Here is a 22,892-nt window from a genome sequence, read left to right as displayed (position 1 = left end):
CAATGATTTACCACCTATGGCATAATCGTACTGGAATGGATTTCTGCCCCTATGTATGCGCATTATATTACATTTATCTACGTTTAGGGAAAGCTGCCAGCTGTCGCACCATGCATTAATCCTCTGCAGGTCTTCCTGGAGTACGTACGAGTCTTCTGATGTTGCTACTTTCTTGTAGACAACAGTGTCATCTGCAAATAGCCTCACGGAGCTACCGATGTTTTCAACTAAGTCATTTATGTATATTGTAAACAATAAAGGTCCTATCACGCTTCCTTGCGGTACTCCCGAAATTACCTCTACATCTGCAGATTTTGAACCGTTAAGAATGACATGTTGTGTTCTTTCTTCTAGGAAATCCTGAATCCAATCACAAACCTGGTCCGATATTCCGTAAGCTCGTATTTTTTTCACTAAACGTAAGTGCGGAACCGTATCAAATGCCTTCCTGAAGTCCAGGAATACGGCATCAATCTGCTCGCCAGTGTCTACGGCACTGTGAATTTCTTGGGCAAATAGGGCGAGCTGAGTTTCACATGATCTCTGTTTGCGGAATCCATGTTGGTTATGATGAAGGAGATTTGTATTATCTAAGAACGTCATAATACGAGAACACAAAACATGTTCCATTATTCTACAACAGATTGACGTAAGCGAAATAGGCCTATAATTATTCGCATATGATTGATGACCCTTCTTGAAAATGGGAACGACCTGCGCTTTCTTCCAGTCGCTAGGTACTTTACGTTCTTCCAGCGATCTACGATAAATTGCTGATAGAAAGGGGGCAAGTTCTTTAGCATAATCACTGTAGAATCTTAAGGGTATCTCGTCTGGTCCGGATGCTTTTCCGCTACGAAGTGATAGCAGTTGTTTTTCAATTCCGATATCGTTTATTTCAATATTTTCCATTTTGGCGTCCGTGCGACGGCTGAAGTCAGGGACTGTGTTACGATTTTCCGCAGTGAAACAGTTTCGGAACACTGAATTCAGTATTTCTGCCTTTCTTCGGTCGTCCTCTGTTTCGGTGCCATCGTGGTCAACGAGTGACTGAATAGGGGATTCAGATCCGCTTACCGATTTTACATATGACCAAAACTTTTTAGGGTTCTTGTTTAGATTGTTTGCCAATGTTTTATGTTCAAATTCGTTGAATGCTTCTCTCATTGCTCTCTTTACGCTCTTTTTCGCTTCGTTCAGCTTTTCCTTATCAGCTATGATTCGACTACTCTTAAAACTATGATGAAGCTTTCTTTGTTTCTGTAGTACCTTTCGTACATGATTGTTATACCACGGTGGATCTTTCCCCTCGCTTTGGACCTTAGTCGGTACGAACTTATCTAAGGCGGACTGGACGATGTTTCTGAATTTTTTCCATTTTTGTTCCACATCCTCTTCCTCAGAAATGAACGTTTGATGGTGGTCACTCAGATATTCTGCGATTTGTGCCCTATCACTCTTGTTAAGCAAATATATTTTCCTTCCTTTCTTGGCATTTCTTATTACACTTGTAGTCATTGATGCAACCACTGACTTATGATCACTGATACCCTCTTCTACATTCACGGAGTCGAAAAGTTCCGGTCTATTTGTTGCTATGAGGTCTAAAACGTTAGCTTCACGAGCTGGTTCTCTAACTATCTGCCCGAAGTAATTCTCGGACAAGGCAGTCAGGATAATGTCACAAGAGTCTCTGTCCCTGGCTCCAGTTCTGATTGTGTGACTATCCCATTCTATACCTGGTAGATTGAAGTCTCCCCCTATTACAATAGTATGATCACGAAACTTCTTCACGACGTTCTGCAGGTTCTCTCTGAGGCGCTCAACTACTACGGTTGCTGATGCAGGTGGTCTATAGAAGCATCCGACTATCATATCTGACCCACCTTTGATACTTAGCTTAACCCAGATTATTTCACATTCGCATTCGCTAATAACTTCACTGGATATTATTGAATTCTTTACTGCTATAAATACTCCTCCACCATTGGCGTTTATCCTATCCTTGCGGTATATATTCCATTCTGTGTCTAGGATTTCGTTACTGTTCACTTCCGGTTTTAACCATGCGCACTATTTCCTTCAATAAGAGATACTAATTCAGGAACCTTGCCCTGGATACTCCTGCAGTTTACCAATATTACGTTAACTTTTCCTGTTTTTGGTCTCTGAGGACGGACGTTCTTTATCAACGATGATAACGTCCTCTCTGGTAAGCCGTCAGGTATTTTATCGTTTCGCCCAAGGGGGGGTCCCTCTAACCTAAAAAACCCCCGTGTGCACGCCACACGTACTCTGCTACCCTAGTAGCTGCTTCCGGTGTGTAGTGCACGCCTGACCTGTCTAGGGGGGCCCTACAGTTCTCCACCCAATAACGGAGGTCGATGAATTTGCAACCATTATAGTCGCAGAGTCGTCTGAGCCTCTGGTTTAGACCCTCCACACGGCTCCAAACCAGAGGACCGCGATCGACTCTGGGCACTATGCTGCAGATATTAAGCTCAGCTTGCACTCCGCGTGCGATGCTGGTTGTCTTCACCAAATCAGCCAGCCGCCGGAAGGAACCTAGGATGGCCTCAGAACCCAAGCGGCAGGCGTCATTCGTTCCGACATGTGCTACTATCTGCAGCCGGTCACACCCAGTGCGTTCAATAGCTGCCGGAAGGGCCTCCTCCACATTACGGACGAGACCCCCCGGCAAGCACACCGAGTGCACACTGGCATTCTTCCCCGACCTACCCGCTATTTTCCTGAGGGGCTCCATAACCCGCCTAACGTTGGAGCTCCCTATAACTAATAGGCCCGCCCTCTGTGACTGTCGGGACCTTGCCGGAGAATCGGCCACTGGCCCAACAGGCGAGGCATCCTGTGGTGGCTCGGAAATGATGTCATCACCACTAGGAAGCACCCCGTACCTGTTGGAAAGGGGTAAGGCAGCTGCCACGCGGCCAAATCCCACCTTCGCCTTTCGGCCAGGCACGCGCGAGCCCACCACTGTCCGCCATTCACCCTGGAGTGATGGCTGACCGGTAAGATGCTCACTGCCGGAAGACGCAGTGACATCAGGGGCTCCATGTGATTCCAAGGCCACCGAAGTAGGCATAGGTCTCACCACAGTTGCCCCAACGCCACTACGAGCCGACGCCCGCGCCTCGAGCTCGATGAGCCTAACAGACAAAGCCTCCACCTGCCCCCGAAGAGTGGCCAATTCTCCTTGCGTCCGCTCACAACAACCACAGTCCCTACACATGACTATGTTTACCCTACCCTATACGGTGACAAATTCCCAAGATAATCTTCTGATGAGCTGCTCTGATAATCAAGAAACACTCACTGAAATACGAGACGCGAAAACTACGCTAGGTTTTCCCAGAAAAACTGTTTAAAAGCTAAGCGCAGCAAATAAGTACAAAAACGCTTTATACAAACAGTACTCGCTGCTGCTGGTGCTCTCTCTCTGGCTGTCACAAGACAACAAGACTTCTCTCCTTAAAAATGACTTATCCCAGAACATTATTCCGTACAACATACAAACTTACTACTTTGACTCTCCACAAGATTTGCAATGATTATACAGGGCTATTACAAATGATTGAAGCGATTTCATAAATTCACTGTAGCTCCATTCATTGACATATGGTCACGACACACTACAGATACGTAGAAAAACTCAAAGTTTTGTTCGGCTGAAGCCGCACTTCAGGTTTCTGCCATCAAAGCGCTCGAGAGGGCAGTGAGACAAAATGGCGACAGGAGCCGAGAAAGCATATGTCGTGCCTGAAATGCACTCACATCAGTCAGTCATAACAGTGCAACGACACTTCAGGACGAAGTTCAACAAAGATCCACCAACTGCTAACTCCATTCGGCGATGGTATGTGCAGTTTAAAGCTTCTGGATGCCTCTGTAAGGGGAAATCAACGGGTCGGCCTACAGTGAGCAAAGAAACGGTTGAATGCGTGCGAGCAAGTTTCACACGTATCCCGCGGAAAATTGGCTCATGCCACAACTGGAGACCGACAGCGCCGACTTCACCTTTCAACAGGATGGTGCTCCACCGCACTTCCATCATGATGTTCGGCATTTCTTAAACAGGAGATTGGAAAACCGATGGATCGGTCGTGGTGGAGATCATCATCAGCAATTCACGTCATGGCCTCCACGCTCTCCCGACTTAACCCCATGCGATTTCTTTCTGTGGGGTTATGTGAAAGATTCAGTGTTTAAACCTCCTCTACCAAGGAACATGCCAGAACTGCGAGCTCGCATCAACGATGCTTTCGAACTCATTGATGGGGACATGCTGCGCCGAGTGTGGGAGGAACTTGATTATCGGCTTGATGTCTGCCGAATCACTAAAGGGGCACATATCGAACATTTGTGTTGATTACATGTATGAAGCAAGATCTTAAGGGATGGGAAAGAGCCACCGTCATCTAATAGCCATTTTCCAAAACTGCCCTGTAAAGAAAGAGAGTTTCATCTCAGATTCAAGATGTTGTAACACTATACAGTGAGTGCACATAGTTAAACAGTGCATGACTGCATGGCCGACCTAAAGAGGCTGCCTCACTCAGCACAGATGGTGTTGCCCTTGTGCAAACAGCAGTATATAAGCCGGCATGTCGGGCCCTCGGGCGTCCTACCTAATGTTTTTTGTGACTAAGGACACTTCAACGTTAAACTGTGCATTTATGCAACATGTGATTTTGTGTGCTCGTTCTGATTACAGTGTCCTTCAGTGTTTCTGTATTTGCCTTTATGTGGAAGCAAATTAAAAGTTGGTTGGTGGGAATTCTAATACAGAGTTTGTGGAACATGACAATATTTTTGGTGATGAATGTGGCATTCTACTTCACATATTTCAATTCTGGGTCACTGTGACCGATATGTCACAGGAAGAAATTCTTCAGTCTCTTGTTGAAGAGTAGTGAGCTCTCACCAGCCAGTAGCAGGCCCTCTTCATGGCACTAAACAATTTGGCAGCTTTGTTGATGTGCCAGGGTTCACTACTGTTTAAGCCACCTCCACTGTTTTCTCCATTTGATGATCCGTAGAGAATTTGGAGGCATATGAAAAATGTCTTTGCCAACATATCTAAGCTTTTGGTGTCCCTGACCCTAACGTATTTAAGGCTTTCTTTCTTTCATGGATTTCTCCTCATGTCTATCATTTTCCACGTCAGCTAGCTCCTCTGAAGGAACCTGCTAGTCTCTCTTTTGATGAAATGTGTCAGTTGCTCTCTAATTATGACTGTAATCATACTTATGTTATTGCTGGTCATGTTGAGTTCTACTGTTGTCAAAAGTGGTCACAACAGTTGTACAGAACTTGGGCAATGGAACTTCATGGGCTTAGCCATCATTGCCTATTTGCCCTTACCGGGCCTCACATGCTGATTCGATGGTTCATGATGCTATAATACACTTGGTCCTTGGTACAGAAGTTTGTGAATGGGCTTTACAATGTGAAAACCCATCTCTTGCAGAGGTTTTGAACATTGCCTAGTCTTTTGAAGTATCTAGGGAAGCAGGAGTATCAGATAGGCACTTGGTGTGAACTAGTCGCTGTTACATCTCCTCCTCAGCCACTGTCAATTAGCTCATGGGAGAAAGATGATGTCACAGCCATGCAGCCGGAGTCTCCACATCACATGGGACAGCATCATGCTGAGCAGCAGCAGCAGCAGTGACAATATCGGTCACATGCACCTCCCCCATTGTACTCTTATTGCTTAGTTCAACATAAGCGGGCCACGTGTCCACAGCAAAAGCACCGGGCAATGTGCAACCACTGCAAAAAGAGGGACATACTGTGTTTGTGTGCAACTGTGAATCTCATGCATGAGACGTTATCATGGATGTGAACAGTGTTTCTCAAGTGATGGTAACCCCAAACAAACTTTATATTGACGTGCAAGTTATGGACAAGAAGTTACAAATGCAAGTAGATAGGGTGCAGCAGTGACTCTGTTAAATTCTAAAACTTATGTGGATCTCAGATCACCCGCATTGTCCTCGGTCTCTCTGGTGAGTTACAGCTAACAACAAATATCCGTGCTGGAAGAGTTTTCTACTGGTGTAGTGTCTAAAACAGTTGTTTGGGTTTTGGACAGTTTAGGGTGTGCTACCAACTTAGAGACTCACATCAGAATGAACATGATGATGTGTCTCCCCCCCCCCCCCCCCCAATTCTTTCATGCCTGTCCCATCCCCATTGCTTTACAGGAGCACGTCAAAGCAGATGTCAGTCAACTTACATCCTACAGTGTTGTCACATCTGTCTCCTCTATTGAATAGTCTACTCTGATGGTAACTGTCGCAAAAACCTAACAGTAACCTTTGGCTCTATGGGATTTTAAAAGTCTGTGAATTCACAGTCTGTTTTTGATACCTATCCCTTACCATGGTAGGATGAACTCTTAGCTCAGATTTCTAGGGGCCAATATTTTTACAAAATACACTTTGGATTAAGCCTATTTGCAACTGCCTCTGGATGATGATTTCAAACATATCCTTGCAGTAAATACACCCTTCGGGTTATACCAATATCAGCACCTGCCATTTGGCATACCTAGTGCCCCTGCAATTTTCCAATGAGTTTTAGAGCAACTCATGGCCTCCGTGCCGGGGTGCATTAACTACCTGGACGATTTTGTGGTCTTGGGTTCCTCTGCAGATGAACATTTGCAGAAACTTCGTGTGTTGTTCATGGCATTGTAGGCCAATGGGTTGAAATATAACTTGGACAGATCACAATTTTTTCAGCTATCTATCGTCTTATCGCAGCTTCAAAGCCTAAAAGTATTCCATGCTGCTGTCAAGCCTTTACGGCAGCATATCAATGCCACTACAGTTTTGCTGTGTCCTATCAATGTCAAAGAGCTGCAGGCTTTTCTCAGAAAGATTGCATACTATGATAAATTTCTTCCTGATGCAGCCACGGTGGCTCAGCCCCTTCATACTCTCTTACGTATGGGGGTTGTTTTTCACTAGCTGTCCAGCTGTGAGTATGCTTTTACCCTGTTGCAGTCAAAATTACACGCGCCACGTTGCTTAGTTATCTTCCAACCAGACCAACATCTGGTTTTGGCTATGAATGCCTCCCAGTATGATCTTGGGACTGTTCTTGCATACAGATAGGCAGACAGTTCTGAAAGCCCTATTGCATACGGCTTCCAAAACCCTGAATCAGACACAACCACTTTGCACCCAGATAGAAAAAGAAGACTTTGCTACTGTGTACATACTCAAAAAATTTCATGTCTTTCTCTATGGTTCTAAGTATCATTTGATTACTGATAAGTCTCTGGCTTCTCTTTTAAATCCTTCGGCATCTCTTCTGGACAAAGTGGCCCATCGTCTGCAATGCTGGGCTCTATTTTTGTCATGCTATAACTACCAGGTTCACTCTGCCCCACAGTACAACACGCTTATGCAGATGCTCTTTCTTAGTTGCCGATTGGCCATGATCCTGCATTTGATCAGGATGAACTGTGGCATTTCTATTTAGATGTTGATGCCTGAAACATTGTGGATGGTTTTCCCACTGCCAGTTCTCAAATTTCAGTGACTGTCACAGCTGATCCTGTCCCACATCAGGTTGTTCACTTTGCCCACCACAGCTGGCTGGATAAACCACCATGCCAAGCATTGGATCCTTTGTGTGATTATTATTTTCTCCACCATTGCTTCTCAGTTCTTGACAGTGTGTTACTGTTGGCTTCTGAAGGTCAGCTCCCTGGGTTGTGATCCCATTCACATTGTGATGGGACATCATACACCTTCTCCATCTGGACCACTGGGGTGTTTCTCATACCAAATTGCTAGCCCACTGGCGTGTTTTGGCTGGGTACCAACAATGAAATCATGCATGTTGTGTCAACCTGGCCACAATGTATCACCCATCAGATGGCACCAGGGTCCTCTCTTTCCTTGTGGCCCACTGCCCAGCACTCCTGTGAGCATATTTACCCTGATGATGTGCATCCTTTCCGTAACTGCTTTTGGCTTTCTCAAGATTTCCTTATATAGTTCGCTGCCCAACCACATCCACAGCGGCTACGTTCATGGCCCTCACAAAGACTTTTTCCTAGGAAGGATTACTGTACACCCTTGTGACAGACAACAGCCCGCAATTTGTGCATTAGGATTTTGAAGCTTTTTGTACAAAGAGTGGCATTCGGCATGTTACGGCCCCTCCATTTTACCCTCAGCCAAATGGTGAGGCAAAGCAGCTGGTCTGTACTTTCAAAACTCAGATGAAAAAACACATCATGCAGTCTTCTCCCAAAGAAGCCCTCAACAGGTTCACTCCCGTTGGTGACCATAGCCAGGGGGAACTGCTTGAGGGCCACCAGCCTGGTATGCTGCTTCATCTACTCCAGCCTACTCCCGGCCAACTGCCAGTGCCCGCCTCGTAGCTGTTCAATCCAGGCTTAACCGTCTGGGCCTGTAGGTTTGGCCAGCACCATAAGTGGATACAGTTTTTCCCCAAAGGGAATGGAGTGTTGTAACCCTATACAGTAAGCATGCATAATTAAACAGCACACGCCTGCATAGCCAGCATAAGTGGCCACTACAAACGGCACAGCAAGCAGTGCACTGTGTGCAAACAGTGGTATAAGCTGGCACGCTGGGGCTTTGGCCACTCTAATGTTTTTAGTGGCTAAGAACACTTCACCGTTAAACTGTGCAGTTACGTAACACACAATTTCATGTGCTTGTTCTACTTACAATGTCCTTCAGTGTGTCTGTATTTGCCTTCATCTTGAAGCTAATTAAAACCTGGTTGACGAAAATCTAATATAGTGTTGGTGCAACATTAGAATACAAGAAAAGACATACCCTGACTGACAAACAAAAGCTGAACAAAGAGCAAATGAGTATAAGGAGAGCGTCAAAACAAGATAACACAGAGAAGGCCGAAATACTGAATTCAGTCTTACAAAATTGGAAGATGAAGATCACAACACAGCCTTCCTTTCAAGCATTGTACAAATGTCAAAATGGCAGATACTGAGAAAACTGATGCAGAATAGAAAGGAAACTACAAGGCCAGATGAGATACCTACAAGGTTCTACAAAGATTATATGAAAGAACTTGCTCCCCTTCTAGCAGCAGTTTATCATACATTGCTGGAGCAATGAATGGTACCTAGTGAATGGAAAAAAAGTGCAGGTAAATCCAATTTTCAAGAAGGGTCGCAGGACAGATGCACAGAATTATAGACCTATATCATTGATGTCCATCTGCTGTAGAATTATGGAACATGTTTTATGCTCAAGAATAATGACTTTTGGAGAGTGAAAATCACCTCTATAAAAATAAAAATAGATTCTGCAAACAGAGATCTTCTGAAAACAGCGATCACGCGAAACTCAGCTTGCTCTATTCCTCCACAAGCACTAAGACATTTGACACCATCCGGCACTTGTCATTTAGTGAAAAAGTATTAGCTCACCAAGTATTGGACTACATTCGTGACTAGATTCAAGACTTTCTTGTAGGTAGAACTCAACATGTCGCTCTCAATGGAACAAAATTGACAGATGTATAGATAATTTCCAGACTACCCCAAGGAAGTGTGACTGGACCGTTACTGTTTACATTGTTAATAAATGACCTAGATGAAAGAGTTGGATGCTCTTTAAGTCTGTTTGCAGATGATGCAGTTGTTTATAAACATGCCAGAAGACAGTATCAATTTGCAGAATGACCTGCAGAGGATTATTAATAATGCAGGCTCTGGCAGCTAACCCTGAATGCAAATAAATGTAACATACTGCGCACACAGAGTAAAAGAAAGCCAATACTGTACGACTACACTATTGATGAGAAACTGCTGGAACCAGTACCTACTGTAAAACATCTTGGAGTTGCTATCCAGAGCAACATTGAATGGAATGGCCACATTTTAAAAAATACTACAAAAAGCAGATGCCAAACTAAGATTCATAGGAAGACTCTTAAGGAAATTTAACTCATCCATGAAGAAAGTGGCTTATAACAAACTTATTCGATCGATTCTTGAGTATTGTTCATCACTATGGGATCCTTATCAGTTGGGACTAATACGAGAGAGAGAGAGAGAGAGAGAGAGAGAGAGAGAGAGAGAGAGAGAGAGAGAAGATCCAATGAAGAAGGACGCATTTCATCATGGGATCATTTAGTCAGCTGAAGAACATTATTGAGATGCTCAACAGACTCCACTAGCAGTCATTACAAGAGAGGCATTGTGCATCAGGATGAGGTTTACTATTCAAATTTTGAGAAAGTACTTTCCAGGAGAAGTTGAACAACATATTACTTTCTCCCCCATACATGTTGTGTAATGACCACAAAGAGAAAATTTGAGAAATTGGAGCCAGTACAAAGGCTTACCAACAGTCATTCTTCCCATGTGCCATTCGAGAATAGAACAGGGTAGAGGGGGATCAGTTAGTGGTACCGGAAGTACCCTCCGCCACATAGTATGCAGAGTATGATGTAGATGTAGATGTAGATGTAGATGTAGATCACGCACAATAGCGGACGTAAGATTTAGCCTTGGGGAACCCGATACATGATTTTTTGCCAGTCAGAATAGAGCCCCATGTTTACATTGGTTGAATTACTCAGTACAGCTTTCTGTACTATTTTGTTTAGATAGGATATTATCCATTGACTGGCTGTACCATCAACCCCTTAAATCTCAGTTTCTCCAGAAAAATACTGTGACTGACACAGTCAAATGTCTTAGATAGGTCACAGAAAATAATAGCCAGCACTTTTTTGTTATTTAATGCTTGTAAAATTTGGTGAGTGAACATGTAAATGGCATTCTCAGTAGAACACCTCTTCTGAAATCCAAACTGTGACTTACTGAGGATATTATTGTTGCTCAGGTGGTATACTATTCTAGAAGATATCACCTTCTAAAAACTTTTGGCAAAGGATGTCAGCAGTTAAACAGGTTGGTAGTTATTGACATCTCCCATACCACCTTTCTTACAGAGGAGTTTAACAATGGTATATTTCAATATTTTTGAAAAGATGACTAGTGACTGATGCATTACATATGTCAGAAACGACAGGGTTTATTATATGGGAACAAATATTTAGTACTTTGATGGAAACACCATCAAATCCACACGAGTTCTATTTTTTTAGAGAATATACAATTTTCTTAACATCAGAAGATGTTGGTGATACATTCATATAACTTAATTTTTATGAGAATTGCTTTTCAACATAGAGCTGTGATTTTTCTCTTGAACTGTTTATCCCTTTACTTTTACTACATTTAAAAAATGATTATTAAACATATTTACAACCTGTGACTCACCTTCAATATAATTTACAGAAAACATGTAGGTGAGGAATTTCCAAGTTAAATAAAGGTGAGTGCAAATACTGTGAGTCTACACTTTTATTACTATGCAGAGATACACACGTGAAAACATATATACACCATAAAAGCTCAGAACGGACTAGTTCAAAGCTTGTCCTGCAGCAGAGCCATAGCGTTGGCCAGAGTGGGGTGGGTGGATTTGGGGAAAGAGACCAAACAGTGAGATCATCGGTCTCATCAGATTAGGAAAGGATGGGGAAGGAAGTCGGCCATGCCCTATCAAAGGAACCATCCCAGCATTTGCCTGATATGATATAGGGAAATTGCGGAAAACCTAAAACAGGATGGCCGGATGTGGGATTGAACCGATGTCCTCCCGAATGAGAGTCCAGTGTGCTAACCACTGCGCCACCTCGCTCGGTGCGTGCTGGCCAGAGTTTTCTCACGCAGCATCGTGTAATCTGACATAATGTACATGTTTCTTGAATTTTTAGTAATTGTTGAGTAGGTTTGTAGTGTGCAACTACTGCAGAATCTCTACTTGTTCTTGACAACAGATCCACCTCCCTTTTCCTTTAGCAAGGTATGTTAATCCCTCTAGTGAGCTGTAGTTTTTTACATGGCTGTTTAATATCCTTTCTGATTAGCTTCTATAGGAAGCTATTTTTTCAATAATGATATGATTCTATCATAGAACAGATTAAATTTTATGTCAACATTTGGTAAATTCTAAATTTTATCCCAGGTCATCTCTTCTAAGCTATTCTTGGAAACATTTGTCCTGGAGTCATTAATCATTTTAACTGACTTCTACTGAAGAGTATCAATACTGCAAAACACTATCTTATTTATCCTAACTGTGCATCATGATAAGAGAGAGCATTTGTTACAGTTATATGGTCTAGTCACATTAATGTGACCCCCACCTATAATTGATGTCAATGGGCAGTAACCACTCACAGATGCCACAGGTGGCTGCACTAGCAGTGGAGGGTACAAAAAGCATGTCAGGGGGATGCAGAAAACAGAGCAGTCATTGTCTCAATGCAGGACATCCAAAAGGGTATGATCATTGACTTTTGGACCAGGGGAGGAAGTATTTACAAACTGGCTAAATTTGTAAATGGTTTGCACACAAACATGTTTAACATATAGCATGCATGGCAAAATGGTGCTATCCAAAACCAGTGCCAAGGCAAGTGTGGTGCACCAAGGGCCATAGATGACAGGAGTGAACAATGGCTGCAGAGATGTGTACAGGCAAACAGACATGCAACTGTTGAGCAGCCGATCACCAAAATGGACCAAGGGACTATCAACAGTGTCTCCTCAATGACTGTTCAGTGAATGTTGCTGCAGCAGGCGTCTGGTTCATGCAGCCATGCTGACTGCTGTACATTGCAACAAAGGCTGGAATTTGCACGCCAGTACCCCAACCGGACATTCAACGAGTGGTGACAGGTGGCCTTCTCAGATTAATCATGTTTTATGCTTCATTGGACAGATGGCCACTGGCGTGTATGGCCCCGCAACAATCGTCGGAAGGGTCTGGGGAATGTTTTTGTGGTATTCTCTGCATTTCTCATCATTCTGGAAGGGGAAATGGATCAACACACATACACATCAACCCTTGGGGATCATGCACACCCCTACATGATGTCACTGACCATCAGGACAATGCAACATGTCACACATCTCGAAGTGTACGTGTGTGGTTTGAAGAGCATCAGCACGAGTCTATCGTACTCCTCTGGCCACCAAACTCCCTGGATTTATTCCCAATCAAGAGTCTGTGTGACCAACTCAATTGAGCTGTTCGTGCCAATGATCCTCATCTGAGAAACATAGCACAGCTGGCTACAGCACTGGAGTTGGCACGGCTCCACAAACCTGTTGGTACCTTCCAGAACCTCGCTGATACTCTTTCTGCACGCCCACACTGCAAATGGCAGTTATCAGGTTTTTTATAGGTGGTCACATTAATGTGACTGGGCCATGTACTTCATTGTTTTGAGCTTAGTCAAAGAAAACATTGTCAGTTTGGGTCCTACTGTCTTTATCCACCCTTTTGAAAAGTTTATTACTGAGATTCGATTTCAGGATCCAAATAAGGTTTCCAGATCATTTTCCTATCAGAATCCTTTAAAAAATCAACACTGAAATAACCACCGATTATTGTTTGGTGCAGACTGACAGATAACATATAAGGACTACATACACTCCTGGAAATGGAAAAAAGAACACATTGACACCGGTGTGTCAGACCCACCATACTTGCTCCGGACACTGCGAGAGGGCTGTACAAGCAATGATCACACGCACGGCACAGCGGACACACCAGGAACCGCGGTGTTGGCCGTCGAATGGCGCTAACTGCGCAGCATTTGTGCACCGCCAGTTTGCCGTGGCATACGGAGCTCCATCGCAGTCTTTAACACTGGTAGCATGCCGCGACAGCGTGGACGTGAACCGTATGTGCAGTTGACGGACTTTGAGCGAGGGCATATAGTGGGCATGCGGGAGGCCGGGTGGACGTACCGCCGAATTGCTCAACACGTGGGGCGTGAGGTCTCCACAGTACATCGATGTTGTCACCTGTGGTCGGCGGAAGGTGCACGTGCCCGTCGACCTGGGACCGGACCGCAGCGACGCACGGATGCACGCCAAGACCGTAGGATCCTACGCAGTGCCGTAGGGGACCGCACCGCCACTTCCCAGCAAATTAGGGACACTGTTGCTCCTGGGGTATCGGCGAGGACCATTCGCAACTGTCTCCATGAAGCTGGGCTACGGTCCCGCACACCGTTAGGCCGTCTTCCGCTCACGCCCCAACATCGTGCAGCCCGCCTCCAGTGGTGTCGCGACAGGCGTAAATGGAGGGACGAATGGAGACGTGTCGTCTTCAGCGAAGAGAGTCACTTCTGCCTTGGTGCCAATGATGGTCGTATGCGTGTTTGGCGCCGTGCAGGTGAGCGCCACAATCAAGACTGCATACGACCGAGGCACACAGGGCCAACACCCGGCATCATGGTGTGGGGAGCGATCTCCTACACTGGCCGTACACCACTGGTGATCGTCGAGGGGACACTGAATAGTGCACGGTACATCCAAACCGTCATCGAACCCATCGTTCTACCATTCCTAGACCGGCAAGGGAACTTGCTGTTCCAACAGGACAATGCACGTCCGCATGTATCCCATGCCACCCAACGTGCTCTAGAAGGTGTAAGTCAACTACCCTGGCCAGCAAGATCTCCGGATCTGTCCCCCATTGAGCATGTTTGGGACTGGATGAAGTGTCGTCTCACGCGGTCTGCACGTCCCGCACGAACGCTGGTCCAACTGAGGCGCCAGGTGGAAATGGCATGGCAAGCCGTTCCACAGGACTACATCCAGCATCTCTACGATCGTCTCCATGGGAGATTAGCAGCCTGCATTGCTGCGAAAGGTGGATATACACTGTACTAGTGCCGACATTGTGCATGCTCTGTTGCCTGTGTCTATGTGCCTGTGGTTCTGTCAGTGTGATCATGTGATGTATCAGACCCCAGGAATGTGTCAATAAAGTTTCCCCTTCCTGGGACAATGAATTCACGGTGTTCTTATTTCAATTTCCAGGAGTGTATTTCTCACAAGCAGTTCAAAATTTACCATTGAGAATCTACAGTGTGTCTAGCAAAGGTGACCCTGATTTCAAGAGTAAAATATCTTGAAAACTAAGACTGATAGATGAGTGCATCAAAAGGTATGTTTACTGTGAAATCTGTAAGAATTTTATACGTTAGTTGTACAAAAGTTTCAAAATAGTTTGAAAAGCTGTTGACATAAAGCACTGTAAACTGAGTGGCTCTTACAGTATCAGTGTGCATAATTAAACTCATTCTCTGCAGGCAATCTCTGCAATCACACCACCACTTGCCATATGGAAGTGGCACAAATGAACAATGAAATTGGTCATTACATCCTGTAGTAACTCAATGGAAATGGATTCAAATACGACACAGATTGCCAATTCCATCTCACCCAGCATAGAGGGAGGGTTCCAGTAGACAGTGTCTTTCAATTTGCCCCACAAAATGAAATCCAAAGGAGTCAGATTGGGCAAATATTGAGTGCAATCCATACCTACACCAGTAAATCTGCAATACTCCAGTGGAACGACACTGTTCCCAAGTATTCATAAAGAAAGCAAAACAAATGTTCAGTGCAATGGGGTCTGGCCCCATCTTGCATGCACCACTTGGTTCCTAGTCAATTCTCCAATGTGGCAACAAACTGTTCCAAAACTGCAACATAATGATAACTAGTAATCATTTTTCACATGAAAAAAGGGCCAATGATGCCTCTGCTTTACTCTGTAGCCCAAACAGTAACTTTGGGAGAATACAATACTTTTGCTTCACACAAATGTGGATTTTTGGAAACCTAAAATTTCCAGTTTTGTTTATTCATGGGGCCATTCAGGTGGAAGTTTGTTTCATCTGTGAATCAGATGCCACTAACATGAAATCCTTCATTATCAATCGTCATGAAAATCTGGTTCGCCAAGTCAGCCCTCTGACACACAGCTTGTACAGGTATGGATCGAGGCTTTGAATTTTGATTGCAAATGTGTAGGTTCTGTCTCAGTATTTTCTGTATGCTGGAATGCTTCAAACCAGTTTCAGCTGCATTTCTTCAATATATTTCCCTGGATTTTGCTGAATAATTCCAGAAACTGTGGCAACATTTTCAGGGGTAGCCACAGTTTGCTCGTGATCAACATGTCCCGCTAGATCATCAGACCCGCTACATCATCAACCACCCTGTCTGTCCAATGGAATTCGGTGAAGAGCTGTGACCAGTTTTCGCATCAGGTCCTTTTGGAACATTAAATTGTGTCTGAAAATTGTGCCTTGTTCCCATAGGACTGTGTTCTACCTTGTGGTATTTTAGTATCAGAAAAACATGCCGTTCACTGGAATACATGATTTCTACCTCTTCCTTTAGCATGCTGACCTGCTTTCACATTTCAACAGTGGAAATGATCATTCAGAGCTGCAATACACTATTCTAGGCATTACATATTGCAATTACAGTGCCATCTGTTAGCAGAACAAACTGTTTTGTATAACTTCTGCATAAAATTCTAATGGCTCTTATAATAAATGTATCGTTTGTTGCACTCATCCATTGATCTTAGTTTTTAAGATATTTAGTTTTTAAATCTGAGACTCCTTCACTGGACATCCTACAATTAAAAGTAAATTATTCTTTTTTATTAATTAACAAACACATACTTCTATATGCTGATAACTACAAAATCTACTTGTCTCAATGTTTTTGGACTGATGGTATGTGGTGCTCAAATATGCACAGGATGTCTATGTTTTCAGAGCTCTCCAAATTTTTCAAACAGGCAAGCAGCTCTTCTACCTTATTACTCAATCCAATAATATTCTGATGAAATAAGCTAACCTCACTTTTCTGTGCATTCTTAAGCATTTTGTGGGGTTTTTCCCTAAATTTAACTTCTATAGTAACAGGGTGCCTGAATCCTGAGTCTAACCTAAAAAAGATACCTCTCTGACACCAAGAAACCACATTGGTTTTGCTTTGTGTGGTGGTGCCAACTTTTTTCAGCAACCTACCAAGGCTTCATTGTTTCCACACCACAATGGGATGTCATTGTTATCTGTGCCAGAGATGGACATATCAGATAATAGGCAGGTGGTCAATGTTCTGGCTTATCAGTGTAAAAAGGTATAGAACTGTATTTAGAAAGGTGCTAAAGGCAGCAAAAGAAATGGCACACAAAACATTTATTCTGGATGATACAATTAAATCAAAGACAGTACGGTTAGTCATAAAATCTGAACTTGGTAGCATGGTCGGCAATCTACAATTTCCAAAATTAAGATATGTGAGAAAACCACTGGAAACCCTTCAGAAATATCACATTATTTCAATGAAACAATGGAAAATCCAGGATGGAATGTAACAATATTATGAGAAGGAAAGTTGCTACTCACCATATAGTGGAGATGATGAGTCGCAGACAGGCACAACAAAAAGTGTTTCAGACTTAAAGCTTACGGCCAATGGCCTTTGTAAACATTAGATGCGCGCGTGCGAGCGCGACACACACACACACACACACACACACACACACACACACACACACACACACGACTGCAGTCTCAGGCTTTCAATCTTCCATCAGAATGACAGAACAGTACTAAACAAATCTGAACAAATTACGGAGCTGAAGATGTATAAAAAGCAGTAGTCTCCCTCAAAAATAAAAATTTGACTGAATGGGATGAAATATCTATGAGAGAAATTAAAACAGTTTCTATTATAGTATCAGGGCACACATCTGAAACAAGAAACCAATCATATGAAGAAGGATACTTGCCAGATGCTCTAAAGTATGCAGTAGTAAAGTAATCATCTAATAAAGACTCAAAGGAAGATGTAGGAAACTACCAACCAGTAAATCATCTGCCAATAGTTTCAAAAGTATTTGAAAAATTTGTTGCAATCCAGATCCAAAATTTCATGCAAAATATAAGATCATCACATTAAATCAGTTCAGGTTCCAGAAACAGAGGAGTGCAATATGTGTCATCAACAAATTTTTTGGGAAAATTTGCTTATGTATGGTCAAATCCCAAAAAGTCAGGAATTTTCTTGTGATCTTACAATGGCTTTTGACTGTGTAAACCACTCTCTACTATTGCACAAATTAGAAAAATGTGGAATAAACTGTAACAATCTGAAATGGTTCAACTTATATTTAACAGATAGAAAGCAAAAGGTAGATTAAATGTCAGTTACAGGGAACTGTTTTTCAGAATGAAAAATTATGTCAAAGGGAGTCCTACAACGTTCCATCTTAGGTTCAATCTTGTTTTTATTTTAGGCAAATTATTTACCTCCAAATATAACACCCACTCAGGTTTATTAGCAGATGACATGTGTGCTCACTGGAAGTGAGACCACAGAACAATTTCCCCACAGTTGTTGACACCATAAATAGTGCAAAACATTCATTTGATGTAAATGGATTAAAATTAAACACACAAAAAACAACTTACACAGTTTAAAACTAAACAATCAAAATCAAGTGACTTCCAAACTACCCACAAAAATCAGAAACTTAGGGAAGCAGATTCTGTCAAAATCCTGGGCATATTTCTAGAAAAATATTTATCCTTGTCTTCTCATATAAGCTACTTGTCAAACAAGCTACAGAGTCTTGCATTCGCAATGACAATATTATCCTACACAAGTGACATGGACACTAGCATAGTTGCTTATCATGGATATTTTGAATTTACTGTAAGATATGGGATTATCTTTTGGGGGGAAAGCAAGTACTGTAAATAGAATATTACTATTTCAAAAAAAAAAAATTATTACAAAACTGTGTAATACTAAACCTAGAGACTTTTGACTACCTTCGTTCTGGGATCTAAAATTTTTAACCATTCCATGTATTTACATTTATGAACTGTTTGTCTTTATCCGTACCAATCCAGAATTATTTATAGAAAACCATTTGCAACATATATATAAAACAAGAAACATAGATATTATCATGTTGCCATCTCATATACTAAAACTTTACTCCCAGACTTCTCAATATAGACATGGCTATGAAAATTTATAATAAATTAAAAACGGAAAACTTTCACAGTATGGAAATAGGCTTATTGACGATAAAATTATGCACCATCCTAGTGCAAAAATATTATTATTCACTCATTTTTGAATGGCGAAGATTCCTGTGTAGAGCAATGAAACAAATTTATAATTATTTTTATACATTAAGATTGATTTTAGTTTTGAAACTTTGTATGTATCTCTGTTACGTTATTTATACTGATTGGTTTCCTGTACCTTAAATCAATAATCTTTGTATGTATGTCATAACACAATAAAATTCTAATTCTGAGTCACATTAACAAAAATAAAAAAGGTTCAACAGAAGCAGATAATTTATATAGCAACATAACACATAAACTCACAACTTATGAACAGAAAACTCAAAAACTTCATACATGACTTAAATGAACAAAAAAATTTTCTAGCGGGGCTCCACAAATTGAGAACCACGATAGAGGACCAATATGAATCACAAGGATACAGAATTTATAATGGGAAACCATAATGATGGTATGATGTAACATTCCCAATTTGGAATAGGATTTATAGTGAATATAAAAATAATAGATTGATTAACCAATTTTATAATACTATCACCATGAACTGCAACTCTTAACTTTCAAAACAAAGAATAAAACTTACCCACTAATAAATACTTATGCTCCTATAAATGAAAAAAAAAAAAAAAAAAAGATTCTAACAAAAACAAAGGAAGAGGCAGATACATTTAGGGACCTTCTCAAACAAACTGTGAACAGAACAAATAAAAAGAAATTCTGATAAGGAAATATAAAATGTTAAAGTACTGAGAGGAGTAGACACAGACTCAGGCCACTATACAGTTAAAATTAAAATCAAGTTCACTCCGTTAAAAAACTAATGAAAGAAAAAATGACAAATACCAACAACTTACACAAACCATTATATTAACAGATGATCCAGAAGAACTAGTACCAAATCTCAAGAAACAAGCTGAGAAAGTAGCCCCATTGAACACACGAAGAAAACATACACAACGGACAACAGAATGAGATAATTTCCATGAAGAAAAACACCAAGCATGGTTAAATTTTCAAATATACAAAACAGAAGGAAAAGCCATCAACTTGAAAAATGAAAGGAAAAAAATTCACACAAAACTTTACAAGGATCAAGAGTGTATTCCATAAAGACATAATAAACTCTGTAGAAGATAATTACCAAAAAACCAGTTTCAGGAACTGCTAAAAAATCTTCATGGAAACAACTATAAGCCCTCTACATTAGAACTGAAAGATGAAAGTGGAAGAAGAGCACACAGTAACAAAGAAAACGCTGAAATTTTAGTAAAAGCATTTAATACTGTTCTGAACTTCAAAGACCATTCACAAATCAACACCAGTACCCCAATAAAAACCAAACCTAACAAATTAGATCTTCCAACTTTCCAAGAAATGGAAAAAGCACTCTAAGGACAAAAAATTTATAAAGCCTGTGGAGAAGATCAGGATTTGTTGCAATGTGGAAAGATTCAAATGGCACGATCATCAAGACAACCTTACATATGGCTCTAACGAAAGTCTGGATAATGGAACAATGCCCTGAGCACTGAACCATGACCATCATCCACCTACTACACAAGATGTGGGGTAAGAGCAATCCAGACAACTACAGGGGAAATTCTCTCCTAGACTGCACCTAAAAGATTTTTATCCAAGATCTTGTACAGAAGAATCGTGAACAACTAGAACAGGAGTTTCCACACCATTGAGATGCAGTGCAGGCAAATAACTGGTTTAAAACTAACTATTGCATAATACAAGAAATGTAACAAACCTCGGGCAATAACTTTTTTACACTTTAAGAAGGCATAAGACCGACTCTGTAGACCTTCAGTACTAAATGTTCTTAGGAATCTAGGACTCTGTCCAAAACTAACTAAACAATGGTAAATCCACGATGGAATCATGGTCTCAGCAGTCAGAGTCTCTGGTTACGTGTGTGTAAGTTGCGTTTGTGTTTGTGGTTGCGTTTGCGTGCGTGTGTGCGTACATGCAAGAGGGGTGTGCCTTTCTGGCCAGAAGCTTTCTTGTTGACAGACTTCTTGTTGTGCTCTCTGCAACTCTGCTATAGTTTGAATAGCAACTATCCTTTTCATAATATTATCAAAACTAATTAAACTAACAGAACATAATCTAATCAACACCATATAAAAAGTCAAATCTAGAGGAGAAATTTCTGAAACATTCCTCACAAAAACAGCCTTAAGACAAGGTGAGTGTCTATCACCATTATTGTTCAATTGTGCACTGGAATATATAATGAGACAAGTACCAGGATAACCCAAACAATATAAGAACTGGAAGTGAGAAAAAGATATAAGTTTAAATTGCTTGGTATTTGCTGCTGATCTTAAGATTATATTAACTGATCCACCCCTTGTACACAAAATGTCTGTCGACGAGCAGCAAATCAAAATCGTTGATAATTCTAAATATTTAAGCTAAATCATACCAGACACTCTAAATGAGTAACCAACATGGCTAAGCAGAATAAAAGAACTGAATGAAGCAAATTACCAAAAACACACACAACAACAAAAAACTTATCTACAAGAGCAACATTAGCACACAAACACAACCAGAAATAACATATGCAGCTGAAATCATCTTCAAAACAAGAAATACAGCAGAAATTGAGAAAATGTGTATAAATAAACAATACCAAGTAAATGGGCATAGAGGAATAGCTCACTACTAGTGATTACCACCAGAAGGAGGTTCTTACTCATTGGTCTGAAGATGACCACAGCTGTGGTTGAAACCAGTCACCTGATTAAATAATTTGTGAGCAAGACTGTTTGTGATAGTAAAGATGTATGAGAACCTCAAATTACAAAATGAGACCTAAAAAATAAAACAGAGAAAACCAAAATACTGCAAGACACACAAACCATACTACAAATGAAGATTAATAAAGGAGTACAGGCAGAGTGATCTCAGGTGAAAAAAAGAAAGAAAATATCTGGAAGAATGAAGAAATATTGGGCAGAGAGATGAGCAAAATCCCCTTTTAAATAACAATAAATTACAATAATCCTTGTGTAATCACTGTATTATTGAACTATTTTATTGAACTAACACTGAGCTAAATTGTATAAACCTTTGTATAATTGGCTAGAGTGGTCCAATGAATGCCACAAAGTAAATAATAATAACAACAACAATATAATGATAACAAGGCCCCGAGAGCAGACAACATTCCATTAGAGGTACTGACAGCCTTGGGAGAGCCAGCCATGACAAAACTCTTTCATCTGGTGAGGAAGATGCATGACACAGGAGAAATACCCTCAGACTTCACGAGGAATATAATAAAACCAATTCCTAAGAAAGCAGCTGCTGGCAGGTGTGAAAATTACCTACCTGTCAGTTTAACAAGTCACAGCCGCAAAATACTAACACGAATTCTTTACAGAAGAATGGAAAAACTTGTAGAAGCCAACCTCAGGGAATATCAGTTTGGATTCTGGAGAAGTGTACGAACACATGAGGCAATACTAACCCTACAACTTCTCATAGAAATAGGTTAAGGAAAGGCAAACCTATGTTTACAGCATTTGTATACTTAGAGAAATCTTTTGACATTGTTGACTGGAATGCTCTCTTTCAAATTCTAAAAGTGCAGGGGTAAAATACACGAAGTGAAAAGCTATTTACAATTTGTAAAGAAACCAAATGGCAGTTACAAGAGTCGAGGAGCACGAAACAGAAGCAGTGGTTGAGAAGAGAGTGAGACAGGGTTGTAGCCTATCGCCGATGTTATTCAATCTGTATACTGAGCAAGCAGTAAAGGAAACAAAAGAACAATTTGGAGTAGGAATTGAAGTTGAGGAAGAAGAAACAAAAATTTTAAGGTTTGCCAATGACAT

At 41.5% G+C, this 22,892-nt stretch overlaps 1 protein-coding gene across 20 annotated transcripts in view; it reads right to left on the bottom strand.

Moving 5' to 3' along the window:
* The window catches only part of LOC126183424 (DNA fragmentation factor subunit beta), a 437,040-nt gene that overhangs the window by 395,811 nt on the left and 18,337 nt on the right, over positions 1-22,892 (bottom strand). The window contains exon 1 of one of the 20 annotated variants that reach the window (XM_049925397.1): positions 17,344-17,438. The exons of the other annotated variants lie outside the window; for them this stretch is intronic. Within the exon in view, the coding sequence (XP_049781354.1) occupies positions 17,344-17,346 (3 nt within the window). The 5' untranslated portion in view covers positions 17,347-17,438. Of the gene's footprint in view, positions 1-17,343; positions 17,439-22,892 lie in introns of those variants that run through there. 20 annotated transcript variants of the gene reach the window in all.

This window comes from Schistocerca cancellata, chromosome 4 (genome assembly GCF_023864275.1).
Source record: "Schistocerca cancellata isolate TAMUIC-IGC-003103 chromosome 4, iqSchCanc2.1, whole genome shotgun sequence".
NCBI lineage: Eukaryota > Metazoa > Arthropoda > Insecta > Orthoptera > Acrididae > Schistocerca > Schistocerca cancellata.
This window is presented reverse-complemented; position numbering and strand designations above follow the sequence as displayed.